General features: G+C 46.2%; 1 protein-coding gene across 26 annotated transcripts in view; it reads left to right on the top strand.

Annotated features, from left to right (window-relative positions):
• CAMTA1 (calmodulin binding transcription activator 1) overlaps positions 1-22986 on the top strand; it is a 913810-nt gene that overhangs the window by 798213 nt on the left and 92611 nt on the right. For all 26 annotated transcript variants that reach the window (XR_010594216.1, XR_010594211.1, XR_010594214.1 and 23 more), the window contains 2 exons: positions 9029-9155; positions 13646-13780. Coding sequence is in view for 20 of the 26 variants with exons in the window: in XM_065574895.1 (XP_065430967.1) it covers positions 9029-9155; positions 13646-13780 (262 nt within the window). In the remaining 6 variants the exon portion in view is untranslated. The remainder of the gene's footprint in view (positions 1-9028; positions 9156-13645; positions 13781-22986) is intronic.

Raw genomic sequence — 22986 nt, 5'->3', positions numbered from 1 at the left:
GATAGAGAGAGCAGATTCTCCTCCGGTTTGATAGGAAGTCCAGCTGCACAGGGCTACAGGGGTCCCTGCGTCATTTGTTTGCTGGAATTCTCCTCATCAAAGTAATCCTTCATCTGACTGATCTGAAAACCTTTCTCAGAAATGCTGCTAATGATTATTTTAAAAGCAAAGATTAAGTGCAGAAAACTTCAGTGCAGTATTGTTAAGGCTGAGAATGCAAAAGCATAAGAATCAGGAAATTCAAAAGTTGAGGTTCGCACAGCAACCTGCTCTCAAGCATATCACACCTGGGACATCTATATTTGTTTGGGTGACTGTTAAATGTGTGCCTTACTATATTTCTACAATGTATTATTACTTGTTATGTGTACTGGGGTAGTACCTAGCCGTCCTCATCACAGACCAGGACCTGCTGTGTTGGATGCTGTGCAAACACCACAAAAACACAATCCCTGCCCCAAAAGAGTTTACAAGGTAACCCCTTGCAGTTGCTAGAGGAATTTGAACTTTTGACTATGTTATTTGTAAAGTGCTGAGACCACCATCTAACTGGAAGAAGCTTTTGCAATGTCATTTTCTCTAGAACTCAGCTAAATCTTGCCCATCACAACCAGCTCTGGGAAGAATATTTTTTCTTAGGTTGATTAGTAACACTTTTCTATCTCTGACTCAGATCCAGTCTCCCACCTTTACAATCAAATTCTGCCTCATCTGCACATGAAGGGCTTCTGTTGAAATCTGTAGGTGCCTGGCCCTGAGACAGGAGATACTGTTGCCAGGCTCAGTGCATGGTGTGGTACACCGATTGGCCACTCGATGTCACTATTGCAGCTCACAACTGCAGCCAAAGCCTGATCCCTTTTTCAACAACAAATATGCTGATTTGAATGCAGTGAACATTATTGTGAGGGTCGAAGTACTTGGTGTGGCTTGGTACATGAACGTTTGGAATCTGTTGTGGGACTGACGAAAAGGCTGGCAGGACAGGGGCCGGCTAAGGAATCCTGCTTAGCTGAGTTGATGGGGTGCACTGCCTGTCTGGGCTGTGAAACCCCTGAGTAGAGCCAACGGTAAAGCCCATTTTCCAGCCATGGACACAAACAAGGAGGGTTTATGTGGCTAGGAGAGGGGGTTCAGCTGGTGCTTGCAAACCTACTTGGCCCAGATGAGACGTAACAGAAGGAAGAGGAAAGGAATGACTGGGCCTAATGCTGCTGCCTAGCTCACGCCCTCAACAGGGAACCCCATTTGCTGATGCTGAGGGAATGTGGAGGTGGTATGGCCCCTCCCAGACGGGAGCGCTATTTGTGGCCCATTTTAGAGCGTGTGTGATGGAGTGTGACCTTAGTCTGGGGCTGCAGGATCAACAGAGGAGGTGCTTCCCACCGGAGCACAGGAGGGGGCAGAGAAGATGCTCCCCTGGAGGTCAGTATGCACTTTGCTTCTCTTTGTTTCTGGTTGCTGTAGTAGTTACACAGTAACTGCTCCTTCCCATGGGTCCCAGTGGAGTTTTCAGAGATGTGGTCATTAGGGGCCAGTACTGGGTCCCCGCTGCAGCAGTGTGTGTGTTGGGGATGAGGGAAGCACACATCCTAGAGGAGGTATTTAAATGTGCTGAATGCACATAAGGCATCAGTAGTAACCCTTCAGCCCTGTCCTGGGCCAGGTCACAATGACCCCTTAACATGTCTGAGCTTGTATAGCCAGACTGGGCCCTTTAAAGGGGCCCATGCATTTTATTGCCACTAACACCAAAGGGGAAGAAAAGAAAAGCAGACTTGTGCATGGCTCAGGACAGTGAGTGCGCTCTGGCTGCCTTCATTCAGGGGGGTCTGGCTGTCAGCTCCCACCATCCATGACCTGCGGCTGTCTGCTGTATGTCCTTCCTCTACACCCTTGGCTCCTGGGAGCCACTCACCCACCCATATGGACTGTGACCTGAAAAACCTGTGCCCCGGGTCTCTCCTCAGGGGTCCTACAAACCCTATATCGTTTCTTGGGAAATAAAATAAATAACTATAAGAGACGGAAGCAAAGTTGGGAACAAGGCAGCTAATGATGCAAGTGGCTTTCTCCCAAAGGATTCTGATGATTGATACAGAGAGGTCTGCAAAGGGAGTAACTCCTCCCACAACCTCACACTAGCCCCCTACCCTCTTGGCTCAGCAGAAGAGCAAAGATGGGAAGGTAGGTGATTTGATTTTGTGGGTGGAGGAATGTAATAGAGTTGGATGTTGAACTACTGAAAATGTGTGTGCAGGGAGCAAGGAAAGGTGTGTTTCTGGGAAAGGTGTGAATGGAAGGGATTCTGAGACTCAGGTGAGTTCTTAATTGCTCTTCCAGGACCAAGGAAAGAGAAGAGGAGTCAAAATTCCCCTGCCCCTTTCCTTCTGCTCTTCTGCTTCCTGCTCCACTCACTTCCCTTTGGCCTGTTCTGTGCTTATTCCACTGAGATATACCGCACTGAAACTTTAGCCCTGTCTTTGATGGCATCCTTTCCTGGGCAGAATGAGCTAGTGGGTGTGTGGTGGAGGTGGAGGGACCTCTGGAGTCACTAAGCCTAAACTGGAGGAGTATGAGAATACACAGTGTGTTTTCTAAGGACCACATTATTTCCAAGATTCTTGGTGTTCTCAAGCGGTGATCCAAGGGGCACAGCTGCTTAGGTGCCCTTGGTGACACCTTTACCATTGCTCCTTTCATTGAACCTTACATTCAGAATGTCTGGACATTTAGTGCTTTTATATAGAGAGGAAACCGAAACGTTCTCTGAAGAGATGAAAGGGTGGGCTGGATTCCTGAAAGGCGAGGTGAATTTTTGTTTTTTAATTTTCAATTTTAACTCCAGATTAATGACATTTCTTGCCTGAAAATTTCCTTAGGGTTTTTAAAACATTGAAGATTTGCTCAATGAGGGGATCCTGGTAAAAAGAGGTTTCTAGCTATCTACATGGGATGTATTATTATTCCAGTTTATAGCTGGCGAAAATGAGAGACAGAGAAAGCGTACTGACTCAAGCAATTCGCTTGGCACCTGCTATGCTGAATCTGGGCCTGTTCTCAGTTTTCCTATTTGTAAATACGAGGCAGCAGTACAGTGCTTGCCAAATACTCCCCTGGCGCAAACTACTCCCTTTCAGGTTGAAGCCATTACAAATACACTTGGGGAATAAATGCAAGAAGCAAGCTCACCCCCAGACACTTTGACTAAACATTTCCAGAAAAATATTACATAAGAACGGCCATGCTGGATTAGTCCAATGGTCCATCTAGCCCAGTATGCATCTTCCGACAGTGGCTGGTGCCAGATGCTTCAGAGGGAATGAACAGAAAAGGGCAATTTATCAAGTGATCCATCCCATCGCCCAGTCCCAGCATCTGGCAGTCAGAGGATTAAGGATATCCAGAGCCAGGGGTTGTATTCCTCACCCTCTTGACTCATAGCCATTGGTGGACCTATCCTCCATGAACTTACCTAATTCTTATTTTGAACCCAGTTATACTTTTGGTGCCCTTTGTCGTCTCTTATCCATGCTGAACAGTCCCAGTCTTTTTAATCTCTCCCCATAAAGAAGCTGTTCCGTACCCCAATCATTTTTGTTGCCCTTCTCTGTACTTTTTCTAATTCTAATATATTTTTTGAGGTGGGGTGACAGGGTGTGGGTGTACCATGGTGTGATTAATTGGAGAAACTGCCCACCAGCATGGCAGAGATAAAGAGATCCCTTTGGCCCAGCTAGCCCCGTCCTATTATAGCTGCAGCCAATGCCAGGCCTGAAGAGTGTAGAAAAGGAGAGACCGGGGCCAGGTCAGTGCTGACTAGTGAAGAGGCAGGAGCTAGCTAGCACATTATCTAATAGGAAAGACCAGTAACTTGCCAGCCAGGGCAGCCACCAAGGAGCACGTTCTGTCTCCCAGTCAAGGGAGACTGTGGAGGAGACCTAATAGCCTCTGACAACTGAGGTAACTAGGTGACTGCAACCCAGAGACATTGTGGGGTTTGGATGCACCAAACCTACAGCTGCCCTGCCTGAAAGAGATGGTCCCACAGCAGGGCCCAAGATCCACAAGAGGGCACCAGGGGAGGCAAGCCACACCAGCACATTGGACTATCGGGACCATTCCCCAAACTGAAGGGACTCTGGTAGGAAGTAGCCCAGGGCAGTGGATTTAGAATTCCTGCTTGGAGTGCCCCCTGTTCAGGGGTCATCTCACGCAGGGCCCTGGGCTGGGACCTGGTAGAGTGGGAGGGCCTAGGACCTCCTAGCCCAGGGGTTCTCAAAATGGGGGTCGGGACCCCTCAGGGGGTCCTGAGGTTACTACATGGGGGGGTCGCGAGCTGTCAGCTTCCATCCCAAACTCTGCTTTGCCTCCAGCATTTATAATGGTGTTAAATATATAAAGAAGTGTTTTTAATTTATAAGGGGGGTCGCACTCAGAGGCTTGCTATGTGAAAGGGGTCACCAGTACAATAATTTGAGAACCACTGTCCGAGCCCCATTGCCTGAAAGACTGAGGCACCTTGACCAGGGAAACAAGGGGCCATCAAGCATGCCAGCCACTAGGCCACCTGGGCCTCCAAGCACTCTGTTACATACTGATTTATATAGCAGCATTATGATATTTTCTGTCTTATTGGCTATCCCTTTTCTAATTGTTCCTAACATTCTTTTTGACTGCCACTACAAATTGAGCAGACATTTTCAGAGAACTATCCATAATGACTCCAAGATCTCTTCTTGAGTGGTAACAGCTAATTTAGACCCATCATTTTGTATGTATAGGTGGGATCATGTTTTCCAATGTGCATTACTTTGAATTTATCAACACTGAATTTCATCTGCCATTTTCTTGCCTAGTTGGCCAGTTTTGTAAGATCCCTTTGTAACTCTTCACAGTCAGCTTTGGACTTAACTATCTTGAGTCATTTTATGTCATCAGCAAACTTTTCCACCTCTGTTTACCTCTTTTTCCAGATCATTTAGGAACAGCCCTGATCCCAGTATAGATCCTCGGCAGACCCTGCTATTTACCTTTCTCCACTCTGAAAAATTACCATTTATTTCCTACCCTTTGTTTCCTATCCTTTAACCAGTTACTGATCCATGAGAGGACCTTCCCACTTATTCCTTGACTGACTACTTTGCTTAAGAGCCTTTCGTAAGGGACCTTGTCAAAGGCTTTCTGAAAGTCCAAGTACACTGTGTCCACTGGATCACCCTTGTCCACATGTTTATTGACTCCATCAAAGAATTCGAATAGATTAGTGATACATGATTTCCCTTTACAAAAGCCATGTTGATTCTTCCCCAACATAACATTCATCTATGTGTCTGATAATTCTGTTCTTTTCTGTCATTTCAACCACTTTGCCTAGTACTGAAGTTAGGCTTACCAGGCTGTAATTTTCAGGATCACCTCTGGGGCCTTTTTTTAAAATAGGCATTACATTAGCTAGCCACCAATCATCTGGTGCAGAATCTGATTTAAGCGATAGGTTACATCCCACAGTTAGTAGTTCTGCAATTTCATATTTGAATTCCTTTAAAACTCTTGAATCAATACCATCTGGTCCTGGTGACTTACTTTTTAATGTATCGGTTTGTTCTAAAAACTCCTCTATTGACACCTCAGTCTGGGACAGTTCCTCAGATTTGTCACCTAAAAGGAATGGCTCGGGCGTAGGAATTTCCCTCACATCCTCTACAATGAAGACCAATGCAAAGAATTAATGTAGCTTCTCCGCAATGGCCTTGTGTCTTGCTTGAGTGCTCCTTTAGCACTGTGATCATCCAGTCGCCCAGCTGATCGTTTGGCGGGCTTCCTGCTTCTAGCATAAGTCCACAGCGATGCCATTTCCAGCAGATTGGTTTGGTTTGGCGAAGTAAGGGGTCACAATGGGAAGCTTATGTCAACCTGAACCGTGTCACAGACTAGGTTCTCCATCGGTATTTCAGGTACCCTGGTCTTCAACTCCACTTTCTTATATTGGGGCGGAAACCCTTTTCATAAGAAAAATGTCTGGATGCAGCAGACTTACAGGTATTTGCTACACAGCACTCCAGGCAGGTCATTAGGTGGCAATGACACCCTGATTTTGTTAGAGCATCTCAACTTTTGGATGGGCTCCCAGTCCCCTAAATATAACCTTGCTTTCTCTGCAGTATTTTTTCTACTGGATAGGTGTGAGATACTTTGCAAGCTGAATGTCCAAGAGGAGGGAATTCTCCTTTCTGCCCTCTCCCCATAGCCTGTCCAAGCTGTTCCCCTGGCCTCCAACAGAGGTGCAGCTGAGGAATAGAGCCAGCGCCGTTCCCTCAGGGCAGCTAGGAAGCATTGAGCTCCTGAACCAAAAGGACCAGGTAAAGAGAAGAGCCCTATGGCTCTTCTTGAGGCCTGAGCCACAGGCAGATGGCTCCCTCTACTGATTGCCAACCCAGCAGCCCTGAAACAGACAGAGATCCAAAACTGAAACTCAAGCGCAGTGCTTCCACGCCTGGGTCATCAGGAGACTCTGCCTCTGACACCAGGGACGATCGTTGTGCTCTGCTGGCCATGGCAGATGCATGGAGATAATGCCTCAGAGAGAGCTACATTCAGTCCTTGCCAGAGGATCTGTTGCCTTGAACACAAGGGCATTGAGAGCTAGGGAGTGGGGGATGTTTGAGTGAAAGCTAAAGGGGCTGCTTTTGGATCAGGCCCTGCCTGGCCCCATGGCCCAAGATAGCTGGGGAAGTTGCCTGCTCTCTGCATGGTGCAGCAGTGCGACTGTGCACTTGCAAGAGATGTTTAGATGCTTAGAACAGGGGCTTGGGAATCCAGACTCCTGAGTTCCAGTCTCAGCTGTAGCAGGGGAGTTTGGTTTGGTGGGTTAGAGTGCCAGGAACAGGGACTATGGCTTTAGTCTGTGTTTCTAGAGCACCTTGCACGCACTCCATGACTGAGGCTCCTAGGTGCTACTGTGATATAGATGATAATACATCAGCCTCCTCGGTTCTATTACAAACTTTGCCACTTACTCTGTTTGTCCTTGGACACATCTCTGCCTCTCTGTGCCTCAGTTTCCTTATTTGTACAATGGGGATTGTACTGATGTCTTAAAGGGAGTTGTGATGCTGAATTAATCAATGTGCCTAAAGCACTTTAAGGTTCTAGGCTGAAAGGACCTGCAGAAGGACAAAGCCTTGTTGTTACTGGGGCTACGTCTGAAACAGAAGTTCAGGCTGCCTGGAGCTCACTTGTTCCTGGAGAAAGAGCTGGTTTGCTTTGCTGAGCCATTATCATTTAGTGCCATGTGTGCTGCTTACCTGTTACATTTTATATACAAAACCTCCAATATCATTGGCAGGTGCTTCAAACTGCAGCTGATACGGTGCCGCAAAAAACAACTCAGTATCCCAGAAGCCATTTGTTCTCTGCAGAGTTGCCCATAAAGCTGTCATTTTTCACTAGCAGCATTATCTGTGAAGGGGTCAGTGCGGCTTTTCTCTGGGCAGAGCTAATACAGTGGTTGAAAGATCAACACTGGTGCCTCCTTTCACTTGTGAGCATTACAAGGCCACATCATTAACTTGAATTTTCCCTCCCCGATCAGATGTGTGGCATAGACACAGAGCTCTCTGGAGCCTCCACAAGGAAAGCGGAAAGGTCTGAAATACGCTTGACCCAGATTTCTAAAGTCCCTGGTGGGACACACCACTGCAGCATATTTATCTGTCTACTTGTTTGTGTGTCTAGATACTTACACACCATCTCTGTGGAACCCAAGTGTCTTAGTATCTGTGTCCTTCCTTATCCAGCTGTATCAGCTGCATCCCTAGTTCCAGGTCTGATGGAAGCTCTTGGTGATTTGCACACACATCCTGCCCCATAAATGAGCCAGATTTCATTTATCCTCCCCCCAGTCCGCTCGAACTCCATGATCTACCCTCAGTTCTGGTGTGTGGCATGGCTTAGGATGTGACATGTGTTGTGGGCTCTGCTGTGTTTGGTGGGTGACCTTCCACTAGCATTAGGAGGGACTCAAGGGTTCCCTGTTGTTTCTGCAGAATAGATGGTGGCAGTCAGGGCAGCCAGTGCTTAAAGTTGTCCGAAAAAGCTGGGAGTCCATCATTTTCTACAGAAATGAAAGCAAATCACATCTGCCTGTCCCCGCCCCCCAACATCAATTCTGCCTCCAGCCCCACTTCTGCTTCTCCTACAACTCCTGGGGTCTGTGGGGCTGCAGTGGGGTCCCCGCTCCCCTTCTCACGCTGAGTGTTGCAGGGAGGGAAAGAGAAGGGGAGGGGAAAGGAACAGAAAAGCCCTCCCCTTACGCACAGAAGGAGGGAGCAGAACTACCCTCAGCATCTCTGCTCTCTTTGCTCGTGCCTCACTCCCTCAGCATCTCTGATTGGCTGCTTTCATCTCAGGAGGCAGGGCAAAAAGGAAAGCTGCCAATCAGAGGGGTTCCTCCCCATCCCCCGGGCAAGGCTGAAATGTATGCTGCTCAGCCACCTGACTTGAGTTGTAGAAGTTTTGTTTGTGTGTCTGCAACCCATTTCAACCAGGGGCACATGGAGTGCCAAGGGCAGCAGAATGCCGCGCAGAGTCCGTTGTGGTCAAGGCAGTGACGCACAGTACATGGTTATACCTTTGGGAGAGGGTGCAGGAGGAGTGAAGAAAAGGAAGTTGCTAGGGGAACAACCCTGCACCCAAGGGTGAGATTTAGAGGCCCAAGGGTACTCTAGACAATCTGATCATGACACTATAAAGGCCTGAGGCAATGGGGCCCTTGCTAACCCATGCAGTGATATAGCCAGAGCAATGTCAGTTGCAGAGACACTTAGCTAGTGACTTGGCAACACTGTGAGAACCAGCACTGGACGTCAGCCTGTATTGGAGGATTCCTGCTTCTTGGCCTTGGTTTTCTGTTGTCTCTCATGATGCTCTTTTTGGCCCATGGTTCCAAGTTTAAGTGCATGCACCACCCTGGGGAATGCTTCCTTTGTAACGCTATTTCTTCTCTTTCCTGTCCTTTTCCTTGTAGGGAGGCGTGAAAGTCCTAATCACAGGCCCCTGGCAGGAAGCCAGCAATAACTACAGCTGTCTGTTTGATCAGATCTCAGTGCCTGCATCTTTAATACAGCCAGGGGTGCTGCGCTGTTACTGCCCAGGTAAGGTATGCCCATCTCATGCAGCTGGTGATATAATGACTGACCTTTCAGCAAGAATTTGAGAGAGGTGTGGGTGGGACTGGAATACTCACCCCAATAATATGGGACGGATGGAGTTGACCTGTCAGTGAAATGGGGGTGATCTAGCAGGGCAGTGCTGGCAAAAGTGGTGTCATTAAGGCCTGGCACTGATCCATCACGTTCTAACTCCACAAGTGTGGCTGCTTCATCTCTAGATGTGGGGCCTTCTTTGAGACTCGCCCATACAGCCTGGCTTTCTTCGCTAAGGGCTTCTCTGCAGCAAGCCAGGGTGTGTATGCACAGCATGCTAGCCTGCTGTGCACCAACTGACCATGTACGCCAGCACTAAAGTCTTGGTGACCTCAGCTGCTTCCTCTCCTCCCAGATGCTCCCCTTCCCTGGCATTGGCAGCCATCCTTGATGCATCTCTCACTTTCTCACCCAACTGTCTCCATCTTGTGGCACCAAGCTGTGTGTGAACTAGTAAGATGGCGAATTCTGTGGGTCAGGGAACTGTCTCCTCCTGCATCGTTAAAGCACTTCACTCATATTATAGCTAAAAAATAAGTTTCTCCCAAAAGACCGGGGTCTTCTGCTTCTTGTGCTGCAAATGGGCAGACATCCTGACTCACTCTAAGGGGAGAGGCCAGCAAGGATGATTTCCCTACATTCTTCCCTGATGTGTTACATGATAGATTATGTGTCATTGCAGGGTATGCCTCAAACTAATCTATCACAGGGCAGGAGGAATGAAGAAAACCAGAGACTCTGTGCACTTGGAATGGAATTAGGGTACTGGTATCCCAGACCTGGGATTCATCCAGGGCTGTTCCCCCCATTTCTGCATGGCAGATTGTGCCCCATTCAGCTGGAATTGCGTTTACCTTTGATGAACGCATTGCATCTCCCTCTGGCTCTAACAAGTGACAAAGCTGGATAAGCAAACTGGAAAATCAGAGTATGATTTAATCAGAAAAACAGAATGGTTAATCCTAGAACACAACTACTTTCACGTCAAGTGGGGGAGCTTTAAAGGAAAGTAACAGAGATACAGACAAATAGATTGAATACAAATAATAAAAAAATTAATTAGAATAGAGCGAATCCATGTTTTAAACCCTAACAGCAGAGTGCAGATTTAATATATGCTGCAAAATGTCCAAACCACCCAAATAGGCACTGTTTATAGTGATTAGACAAGTATTGCTTTTTCAGGGTAAGAGATCAAGAAGAAAAAAAAGAAAAATATTCAGCAAGTGAAAAGTCACAAGATATTAAGATCATTAATTAAGAAATAAAGTGTAGCAAAGCAAGTGCCTGCAGAAGGAAATAAAAAACTGGCAAGATAAAATATCACCAGCATGACCAAAAGAGTATCAGAGAGAGAGAACTTCCATGTCATTTGTTTTCTGCATTACATTAAAAAAACAACCAAGCCGTTGAGTTTAAAAGATCATAAGAAATTATGGGAAAATTAAAGTCTCTGAAGACTTCTGAAGTTTAAGTAATATTATTAATAATTGCCCCTTATATGTCACTTTCCATCTTCTAAACACTCTACAAATGAATGTTAATTAATGAATCCTCATAACACCTTTGAGAGGCAGGTAAGTAAGTATTATCACCCACATTTTACTGATGGGTCAACTGAGGCAGAGAGCGTCATGTCTTATTGAAGCCACAGAAGGAATTAGGTTCAGAACCAGCACCTAGCTCCTAACACTGTGTTCAGACCCACCTTCCTCTAAGGCTCCAAAAAACCATGGGGAAAGCAGCAGTCAAAGACAAAGAAGATGATGCCAGCTAAGGACCCCTCTGACCCATTTGCACTCAGGGCAGCAGCAGGGACGGTGCTACCATTAAGGCAAACTAGGCGGTTGCCTAGGGCACCAAGATTTGGGGGTGCCAAAAAGTGCCCCAATTTTTTTTACAGCATTCCTGGGCTGGGCTGCCGGCGGCGTGCTCACACGTGCGGCTCAGACTCCCTCTCCCAGCGCAGCGGCCGCTCCACTTCTCCCGCCTCCCAGGCTTGCAGCACCAATCAGCTGTTTGGCGCCGCAAGCCTGGGAGGGGAGGAGAATTAGAGCGGGGCGGCATGCTCGGGGAGGAGGCGGAGCAGAGGTGAGCTGGGGTGGGGAGCTGCCGCACGGCTCCCCGGGATGGGGGGGTGGGGATCTGCCGCGGGTGGGGGTGCCTCAGGGCAGGGGGGGGAGGGGAGCTGCCACAGGGCTCCCCACCCCAGCTCACCTCTGCTCCGCCTCCTCCCCGAGCACGCCGTCGCTGCTCCACTTCTCCCGCCTCCCAGGCTTGTAGTGCCAGTCAGCTGTTTGGCACCACAAGCCTGGGAGGGGAGGAGAATTAGAGCGGGGACGGCGTGCTCGGGGAGGAGGCAGAGCAGAGGTGAGCTGGGGTGGGGAGCTGCTGTACAGCTCCCCGGGGGGGGTGCCTCAGGGCAGGGGGGGGGGAACTGCCGTGCGGGGGGGGGGGGCGCGCCTCGGGGTGGGGGTGGGGAGCTGCCTCAGGGCTTGGGGGGGGCGCAAGGTGGAAGCTTGGGTGCAAAACTTCCTTGCACTGTCCCTGGACAGCAGGAAAGATGCTTGGAAAGGTACCAGGAGAATGAGCTGATCGGAGAGACCAGCCGGGACTGGGAACTACCTTAATCAGGATTATTCTTCAGAAGCAGTTAACAGCTCTGGTCCTGACACTCTTCTGCCTTGTACCTTGTGTGGTCATTTCTACATAAACACGGTGAATATAAACAAAATCAAATGAAAACTTTTCTCTCTCTCACATTGGTGATGGTGTCTTACATTCAGCTGCATCAGGTGCAAGGCAATAGAGAACTGAGCCCACGATGTATGACACAGGTTTTTATTCTGTTTCCCAAATCTCTTGTGTGGTTGTTTTGGGGAGTATAAGAAAGAGTCACTGGCAGTACTTTAAGATGACTTATATCCAGCTTGGAGAACTATTAATTAAAGTTGTTTAGGGATCAGCAGTCTTGCTTCTGTGATTTTAATCTATGTAAATTACCTGGACTGAGCCCAGCTGTAACTTGTACACTTTTACTAAGAGCACCAAAACTGAGTAAATTGTAAATCTAGAGAGTGACATGAGGGAAGCACCAATTAATTAACTGCTGTTTTGATACCTACATGCAGTAAGTTACACACAAGATCCTGAGCTGTGAATTCCTCTAGGCCTGGAGAATTTCAAAAGGGAGCTGAGAATTGGGGTAAACTGCTCCATAGAAATCCCTAGATCCCCAGCAAAACAGATGCAAGTAACACCTACCATGACGGTTTTTCCACTGTGGTGACTAGAGTGTCCTGTCTAAGCTATTAAGTCAGTGGAGCAGCTCCCTCCATGGCATAGCTAGAATGGCAACGGCAATACACTTTTGTCATTAGATAGCTATTTTCTAAAAGAATATTTAAAACCACATTGAGCCCAGGTAGAGCTTACTCAGACAAAACTCCCAGTGAAGTACATGGACAGAGTGTGCCTGTCCTTCATGAGCCCGGATGGAGAACTGACCTCCATGTTCCTAGTAAAAACAAAGACAGGAAGATTATCAGGATCAGCCCCTTTCTCCAGACCTCTTGACCAATCAGCCATGGAGCTTCAGCCCTCAGCATCATTCTTTCCACTTTTATAAGCAGTTTGTTCTTATGTAAAGTTTCTGTACAAGTTTTATATGTAATAATAGCAAATAGAATACCAAGGAAGCTCTCCTCACATGTACAAAGCTATTTCTGTTAATACAACAGAGACACCCCAGAGTATCCATAGGAGAGCTTCCTTGTATTCTATGGGCTGCACCACTGTGTGTGTGTTGTCCCATAGATTATTCGAACAGCACTTTGGAGAGTTGATGTGCATTAGTAAACTCATATCCCAGTTTTCATTTAGAAGCCCTGAATTAATTAGTTTTAAAATAATGTCTTGTTTTTTCCTTTTAACATAGAACATTAAACTTTAACTGGAACCAGGAGCTGCACTTACTGTCCCTTTACATCTCCCATGGAGATGTCATAGTTTCTGTACCTTCTCTTTGGTCTTAATCAGGTATGGCACTTTCAGGATCTTTGCAGAGGCTTTGTATGGCCTCGCACTGGAGCTTAGTATTTGGCTTGATGTGCACGAAAAAACAACTTCACTGTAGCGTCAGATGAAAGTTTGTTATAACATAATACTGAGTTATTTATTAATCTTTTAATCACTCCAACATACGTGCAATCTGTGTCAATCTGCCAATGGAGTCTGCAGTCTTCAGCATATCTCCAGGTTAGATAAACCTGATAAACATCTTTGACTTTCCAGCTGTGCAAAGCACAGAAACACTGTTCTCAGATGCCCTTTCTGCTCTTGCTCTCTCCCTTTGCATATGACAAGAGCCGTAGAACAAAACTGAATCATGCATTCCTGCAGAGAAATCCCTGTTCTTACCACTTGTTCTTTGTTTTTAGCTCATGATACCGGGCTTGTGACTCTGCAAGTTGCCTTCAACAATCAGATCATCTCCAACTCTGTGGTGTTTGAATATAAAGCCAGAGCTCTACCAACCCTGCCTTCCTCCCAGCATGACTGGCTGTCCTTGGATGGTAAGGAGTGTATTCAGTGTCCCTTAACAAAGTTTACCACACGTGGGTACAGTGGAGTAAAGAGAGCAGCTCCTCATGTGGGGGTGGGGAAAGGAGGTGAGTCTTAGCTATACTGAGTTTCTCTTGCTCATTGTTTCAATATTACTCCATTTCGGAGAACATTTGCTGAAATTTCTCAGTGTCTTTTTGGTGTGAACAAAATATTTAGCTGGGGAACCTGTGGCCCAAAGTTTGATCCATTTTCGGGGGGAGGGGAGGATGCTTCCTGTGTAATAGCAAACTGACTGTCCCAAAGAAAGGGGCCTGACTGGTCACAACTGTCAGGGCCAGCCCCAGGCATGCTGCTTCTTCTGTCAGAACTCTGAGCTTCGTCTTGTCAGGGAAAATTCTAAAATGTCCCATTTGTTCCCCCTTTCTGTGCTAAAAAAAGTCTGTGTAACTAACCCAGTGGTTTTCAACCTTTTTTTCATTTGTGGACCCCTAAAAAAATTTCAAATTGAGGTGCAGACCTCTTTGGAAATCTTAGACATAGTCAGCAGATTTGAAAACCACTGAACTAAACAAAATACAGATATGGTGAGTCTAGTCAGTGCCTGGAGAGAGAATCTCCAAGAGCACGGCAGGGCTGATCCACACCTTCTGAATGCATTCAGGACCTGCAGATCTGATGGATACAATCTGTGGTATTTATGATGTCCAAATCTCACTTTAAAATCGTGATTTATTAAACAGTGCAGACATAGATTATGCCCAGCAACTGAGAGTCTCGGATCCTATTGCAGTCTAATTCTCATGGGCCTGCACAACATCTGTGAGCAGGGACGAGGTAGATGTTTTTTGGCATGTATGGTTCAAGGACATGCTTTTTTTCTCAAAGATGCTAAGATGCTGCCTCATCCCCCATTCTTAGTGGGAATGGGGTACAAACTATAAAATCATTAGTTACTAGCCAGGCAGTCTGAAGCTGAGTCCATCTCTCTTGCCCTGATTTGACTGACCACAATAGAATGTGGTTACGTTTTGCTAGATGTCAGAGCTGATAAATTAATGGCAACCTCAATGGGAATACGTGCTTTACCCTTAATATTTATCTCGTAATTCTGTGCCCCTCAAAAATTATTTTAAAAGAGACCGATTGCAGCAGAACAGGGTTGTAAGAAGTATAGAAAGGGAAGCAGGGGAGTTCTCTACTCTCAAGGGTTCAGCATACCTGCCAGGGAGAACTGAGTTGCCACATAAAATACATGCTGCCAGTAGGTGTAAAACCTGTTGAGAAAGAAAGAGAAGAGATTTGCAGCTGTTATTGAATGCACCCAGGAAGCAACTGATCCAGTGATTGGTCTCAAGTTATTTTTGTAAAACATTGACTGCTGGAAGTTTATTGGTTTTCTCTTCAGCTAAGCAGTAGGCAAGTTGCCAACATTAACTAACTGGACAGCCACTTCATTTCTCTTCCTGTCTGTGATTCCCAAGGAGATGCGCCTTCCAGCTCAGGCCCTGGAGACCTGGGGAAAGTAACTTATTTGTGTTAGCAACCTTGACAGTCTGGAAAGAGACCATGGAAAGGTTACCATTTTTTCATCCCTTAGTTCACGAGAGAGTCTTGATTTGCTAGGCACTGCAATGTATTCTGTCCAGTTTTAGAAAAAGTCCTAACATCACTGTTTGTTGATCCATTCATTTGACGATTTTTGTATTCTCATATAATACATTGGGCAAATCTGATTTAGCAAAATCCCCACTATTCAGAGAACCAGTAGCTAATAAAGAGAGAGAACTGATGTAAGTTATATAAAAGAAGTCAAGGGAGAAGTAGCTTGTATGTCTGCAATATATGCCATATTGGAGACTGGAACATGGGAAATAATGGGTTAATATACTGGTTCTGTTAACTCTTGAGTCCAGTGGTTTTCAACATTTTTTCATTTGCAGACCCCTAAAAAATTTTGAATGGAGGTGTGGACCCCTTTGGAAATGTTAGGCATCGTCTACAGACCTCCAGGGGCCCATGGAGCACAGGTTAAAAACCATTGCTTTAGTCAATTAACCTCATACTATTCTGTCTGTCTGCTAAAGATGTGGCAATCATTACACAACATTTGCTTTTGGAAATTCACCTTTAGCGGCATCTTTATTGGATATTATTTTAAAAAATAAGAGAGTTCTTATAATTAAAACAGTCTGAAGTAGAATAAGTTTACTAGTGTGATAGGATGTATAGTACATTCACATTGGACATGACTAATAATTAGAACTGTTTCAACTCAAACTGCAGAAGCACTTGAACTCAGCCTCAAGTCTGATTCAGACTGGCCACAAACCAGCAGGAGCTTGTTCTTGGAAATTGTCCATGGAAGCCTTTGGCAGGCTTCTCTGCTCTATCTGGATAGTCCCAAACTTTATCAGGTTCTTTCTTTATGGTGTATGATGAGTCTGAGCTTGATTAGATGGGACAGTCAGATGGGGCAAGTTGCCTAGCTCTGGTGTCTTGTAATGGCAGAGCATATATTTATGGCACCTAGAGACTATCGTGGTTGATGCATTACAAATATCTCAGACAGATAAAAATGAATGCAAGAGAGAGCTCAGTAGGAACCACTTTAGGTTGCTTTCTGAGAGCGTGATATGTATGTACGTGCTCAGGGCCGGCTCCAGGCACCAGCTTCTCAAGCAGGTGCTTGGGGCGGCCGCTCCGGAGAGGGGCGGCACGTCCAGGTATTCGGCGGCAATTCGGCGGACGGTCCCTCACTCCACCTGGGAGTGAAGGACCTCCCGCCGAATTGCCACCGCAGATCGCGATCGCGGCTTTTTTTTTTGTTTTTTTGTTTTGTTTTGTTTGTTTTGGCTGCTTGGGGCGGCCAAAACCCTGGAGCCGGCCCTGTACGTGCTGCATTTGAGCCAGAAAAGCCAAGAAAAGATAATTCCTCTGAACCTGTGTGTGTGTGATTTTGGTGGTCTATTACATTATCTTTCTATGATTCCCCATTATTATAGCAGTATACTGGTCACAAGTTCTGTCTACGTACCTACCCACCTGTGATGGGTTGCCCCCCCTTCTGGAGTGCTACCTGATGTACTGGGGTATCACTGAGCCCGCCTGTTCCACCAGCCTGGGCTCCCTCACCCTGTCCTGCTAAGCCAGGCCCTCAAGCCTCCTCTGGCACACACACAGGTAGGGACACACTCAGCTGCAGAAAGACACAGACACTGGAATCAGCTAGGCATGGGAAGGCTTTCACCTAAGGAATTGCCCAGCATGCAAGTGCACTCCTCCTCTGGAGAGTAAACCCCAAAATTGCATTGTCTTGCGCTGCACAGAGAACTGTACAGCGTGAGCTCATTGAAATTCGCCCCCTCCCTCAGTGTGGAAAGAGATATTCACCGCTCTTCCCCCACTCCCCCGCCCAATTATGAATTACACAAACTGGGTTTAAAACAAAAACAAGTTTATTAAGTACAAGAGGTAGATTTTAAATTCTTATAAGGGATAGCCAACAGATCAATGCAGATGACCTTAGTAAACAAACAAAAACCGCAAACTGAGTTTAACACACTGGATAGGTAGGATATAAATTAGCAAATTCTCACCCTGAGTGATAAACAGGCTGGCAGACTCTTTAAGACGCAAGTTGCCTTGGCTTTCCCAGGTTTTCATACACAAGCTAAAGATCCTTCTAGCCTGGGACCATCTCTTCCCACAGTTCAGTCTTTGCCCTTCAGGTGTTTCCAGGTATGTTGTTGCAGGGAGAGTGAGGTACTTTCATGATGTCCTTGTCTCCCTTTTATATCTTCTCCCCACTTGCTAGAAACCTCTTTGGCTGTGACCTGGGTCAAACAGTTCCCATTGTGTAGTGCTATCTCTGAGAGGTTTCTATTGTCCACAGATTCTGGGATAATCCTTGTGCTTGTGTGCATTTCCTTAATAAGTCATTAACATTGTTTGGCCTTTTTACTGTTGTACCTGAAAGGCTGCTCATGGGTGTTCCCAACCTCATAATATATTTCAGTAACCCATACATAGCAAAACTTCATAACTTCACATACAGAAAAGATACATACATACAAATAGGATAATCATATTCAGTAAATCATAACTGTTCCACTGATACCTCACTTGCATAGAACACATCTTAGTTACGCCATATTCATATCAAAACACTACCTATATGAAGAATGTGGGGCATAGGGTCGCACAGTGTACTGGTCACAAGTTCTGTCTACCTACCTACCCAATCACCCACCCACATCACCAAACTATCGGAGTACTCATGGTTTCAGTTTCTCATAACTTTCTGATGCGGGGGGAGGGGCTACATTTTCGAGGTCTTGTCTGTACCCAAAAGCAACTTTTGGGAAGTCTTGGCATTACTGGATCAGCCATTTTTGAGCAGGGTGAGCATGTGGAAAAATCACTTTTTCTGTGGTCGGAATGCAAACATGCTTATGACCTTTCCATGTAGAGCTCTATCAGCAAAACAGTTTGGGGCCGGGAAATAGCCCTTGATGAGGAGCCGTGAGTGACCATGTGCCAGAGGAGGAAACTGAGTTTGATTTTACCATGTTCTGAGCATTTGAAAATCATGCAGTCAGCATGTGCTGTAGATATTTTTCACTGAGCTGGAAAAGGGTGCCTGTTCCATGTGGATGGCTGCACTGTACAAGGAGAGATTTGTAGGCATCAGGCTATCACTGGTGCTGATGAACTCAGGTAACGGGTTGGTTCCTCAGGATTTTGCCATGTGGCAGAAGATTCTGTAAGGTCATGGAAGGTGTGAGGAGAAGAAGGAACCCCACTGTGCTGCACAGGAGGAGCATTTAGTGTCCTCGGCAGCTTGGCTCGTGCTCATCTGTTCTGTCTGAGATGGACATCACTGTGCATGTTACTTCTTGTTGATTGGTGGTGCAGTCTTTCCTTTTTGTCTGCTCTGTCTGATTCTCTTAGCTGTGTTAATCGTCTCTCTTCCTTGGCAGGATGAGTCATATATTTCTGATGCACACACATGATTTATTTATGGGCTTGTCACGCTCTATCTGTTGGCTGCTCTTTTGTGTCTTGCTAAGTTATTGTCATTATGTTGAAATGTGTGGAAAGATCCTGTCTCGGGGGTCCCCATAGTGTGAAATCCCTTCACCCAAGTTTAAGGGGCACCTAGTGCTAAGAGCTGTATAATAGCTGCAGTGCAGGTTCTGGAAGCAGTATTGTTATCATCATTATGGATACTGTAGTAACACCCCAAGGACCCCATCAGAATCATGGGCCCATCCCATGGTACTGGGAGTTGTACAAACAGAAAAGCAGAAAAATCACTGCCTCAAAGAGCTTAGGCCCAGGTTTTTAAATGTATTTAGGCATTACTCCACTCAGCATTGCAAGACCTCGTTGCTTAGGAGTATGTCTACATTGCAGCTGGCCGCTAGTCTCCCAGGGTGAGCAGACAGACTCTCACGAGCTCAGCTCGAGCCAGAGCACTGAAACCAGCAGGGAGGATGTTGCAGCTGGGTGGCAGCTCAAGCTGTCAAGCCCTCCAGACCCCCTCGGTCTGAGTTTGGGTGGCTAGTTTGAGTCTCTACTGGAGATGCAACATCTACACTGTTAGTTTTAGTACGCTAACTCGAGCTGAGCTCGCATGAGCCTGTCTGTCTGGGCCAGCAGGCACGCTCCCAGCTGCAGTGGAGACAGACCCTTTGTCTGATTTTCAAAAGTGACCTAGGCTCCTAAATCCCATTGACTTTTACCTGGAAGAGTGGATGGGAGAATTCACCCACAATGGAGCAAGCTGATCATAGGTCAAAGTAGCACTCAACCTTCATAGTATAATCAAATCCCTTATGTACATGTTGGTTGCTAAGATTGTGCATCTGTTTTCTTTCTTAAATGGGCGTATTGCTTTCATTGAATTTTAACCAGCAGGCATCAGGTTAGATTTGGGGGCGCTGGGACGGGAACCCAAATGAGTGAATGCTACTTGAGCTGATTGCCCCTTTGGTTGCACTGGAAGTTAAATGATTGGAGACTCTGGAGAGCTGAAGATGGGAAGAGGGGATGTTCAGTTCCTTCAGAGGCTAAGCATTTACCTTCATTACCTTTTAAACTGTCCTGCTGGTACATCATTCCTGTGACTATCAGTAGATCCCAGGTTAGCGAGAAAGGATCTGGGCAGAGGTAAAGGGAAGAAACTTGGCACAGAGGAGGAGGCTCTTGCTGGAAATAGTCCCCAGGGCAGAGCCAGACCTGGAGCCAAGACAAAACCTAAATAAGGATATGATGAAAAGAGGTGCAGAGAAAAGAGGATAGGGTCAGGAGGGAGATGGATAGAAATGAGCCGCAGTTATTACACTAAGACTAAGAGCATCTAGTTCAGTTTCTCGCTAGCATCTCAGCTGAAGAGTTTGGGTCCTGAGGCCAAGAGTGGAAAGGGGGCCAGATGGCAGGGTCTGAGCACATTGCTACAGCAAAGGACAGATCCATTTAGTTCAAACAGAACAAAGAAATTCTAATAGCTATTCCAGCTTTTCTGCTGATCCCAGCACATGATCTGAGTGAGGTTATTAGAGTTAGTCTTACTAATCAAAGGTCTCCATTCTGATTGTTGTACTTTTAATAAAAGTTAATTTATAAGGCTCACTTAATCTTTGCTGAATTATAATTACAGAAAATTGACAGCTCTGGCTGGCTTCCTTCTGAGTGTGAGCTGTGCTTGCCAAACTATAAACTACCAGGTCTAAGTTTCTACCTGTGCCAGATTTTGAATGTGTTTGATGCGAAGGAATTAACCAGGGAATGAAGGTTCCCAGCATCCCGGTCACACCACTTTGCTCATGTGCAAAGAGAGGCAGAGCTGTTGAGCGATAAAAATTCTCTGGACTGGCTGAGAAGTAGTTATCCAAACAATCAGTTTCTTGATATTTCATGTTTTGACCAGTCATTAAAAAATGACTGTGTAACCATGGGTTAGTCAGAATGAGCCTAATTAACTTGCAGCAGTGGTCAGCATATCCATTTACAAGGCTGACATATGCAAGAGCAAATGTATACTTTGGCCTCAGGCTTAGTAAAACTGAGAAACAAGCAGGGAGAAATGGAAATTGTGAATCAGGGGACCTGAAAGGAGAAAATTTGCCAGGGGGAAAACACACCTAGAATGGAAACTTGGACAAAACTAGCCTTCATTGGCATGTATGTGGATTTAAAGCTCATGAAAGCAGGAGGCAAATTGCTCTGGAAAGAGCCAGGAAGAGTGGGAAGGAGGATTGGAGCCTTTAATAACTGCTGCACATATTTGTGACTGAGCACTAGACTGTACAAATTCTGATTTACTATGTTTAGTAGTGCCACAGTATTGGCACACCTTTATCTGCACAGTTTGTGTCTTAGATCCCCTGGCCTCACTTTCTTGTAGTGCATACATACCCTCCAGTGTTGGGCACTGCGACACGTGTCCCAGCACAGGGTACCTACTTGGACAACAGTTCACAGCAGTTTAGGGCAGGGAGGTGAAGAATACCATATCCAATTGAAACTGCAGGGGGGATGTAGGTTGGCAGATTCCTTATCAGGAAACTGGTTGGGACACTAGTATTGTAAGGGTCCATCTACACTAAGAAGATGGGTGTCAGCAACAAACTCCATTGGTCTCTCCTCAGATGGAATTAATTAGTTTAGCTGCTAGATTAGAAAGAGCAAAATCATTTCCAACACTAACATTATGGACCATTATGTGTTTATCAGGATACTCATAGTAAAAGTGCAGAATCCCTTCCTTTTATTTCTTATGGTTTTTTTAAACTAGTTCAGCACACAAATTTATCTGAAGTCTCTCTATCAGGTGCACAGAGTAATTTTGTGAATGTGCCAATGTCTCAGTGCAAGTGAAACCCTTAAGAGACCTCCCATAGCAAATTAGACCAAAACACACACAGGGCCGCCCAGAGGGGAGGGCAAGTGGGGCAATTTGCCCCAGGCCCCGCAGGAGCCCCCACAAGAGTTTTTCGGGGCCCCTGGAGTGGGATCCTTCACTCACTCTGGGGCCCCGGAAAACTCTCGCGGGGCCTGGGCCCCTAGAGCTTCTTCCGCACCGGGTCTTCGGCGGCAATTTGGCTGCAGGGGCCCCCCGCTGCCGAAGACCCCAGGTCCCCTGAATCCTCTGGGCGGCCCTAAACACACATGCACAGAGAACTGGGACATCCCACCCTATATGTCCCCACCAAAACAGGCATCCTTGTACAGACAATCTTGATATTGAAAATAATCTCAAGGAAAACATAGTCGTCTTGTCCTGGAGTATTTAGGGAAGATTCTCTGTTAGTGATGAGGAACAGTGCTCCTGAGTTGCCCCTGCTATTCGTATTAAACCAGAGACATCTTTGCATATAGGAACCATGCAGTTCACTGGTGTTAGAAAATCCTGATCTGCCAAGCAGTGCTTGGGATAATGCCTGTAGCTGTCTTTGCCAGCAGGAGCTGCTGTGATGAAAAGCTCAGTCCCCTGCAGCCATTAATCATCTTTTCATTACAGAGAAAGGGGGAGGGAAAAATTTAAAAATCCCGCTGCTCAGTTCCCTGGGAATACTAGTGAATTTAGATGGCAGAGGGGTGGAAAATGGCCACTATGACTGGGAATGCAGTTTCCTTTGTCCTGTAGCTTGTCTGTGAGCCCAGGGAGCTGGCTAGTGGGCAAACTCTCAATTAGAACTCCTTATGAAATGGAAGTGTGTGAGATGTGGGGGAAGTGGAGGAGGGGGACTGCAGTAGAGAACAAACTAGGGCATTGCTAACAGCAAAAAAAAAAAAAAAAAAAAAAAGACAGCTGCAATGCAGAGGCCCTTCAGGGAAAAAGATTGAATAATTACACTAACCATGGCTTATCAGAGGCCTCTGCCTTCATGCACAATACTCTGAATGCAGCAAAACACCAGTTTATTTAAAGGGCCAGCAACTTTTCCCAGGGCTTAGAAGAGCAAATGCTAGCTTACTATAATAAGGTCTAAATCCATGTGGATTCATTCCATGGATAGAACAGATCTGTGATTTCCTCTGCATGTTCTTTTCTCTGTTTGCCTTAATTGTACTGCTCTAAATCCTAGCCCTGCTGTCAACTGCATAGACTTGGGGGAGAAAGATTTCAAGGGGAATTTATAACTTGAAAATATTCACTTAGTTTAAACTTTGATTTGAGTTCAACTAATGCAGAGGAACATTTTGGTTT

This window comes from Chrysemys picta, chromosome 21, assembly GCF_011386835.1.
Source record: "Chrysemys picta bellii isolate R12L10 chromosome 21, ASM1138683v2, whole genome shotgun sequence".
In the NCBI taxonomy this organism is placed as follows: domain Eukaryota; kingdom Metazoa; phylum Chordata; order Testudines; family Emydidae; genus Chrysemys; species Chrysemys picta.
This window is presented reverse-complemented; position numbering and strand designations above follow the sequence as displayed.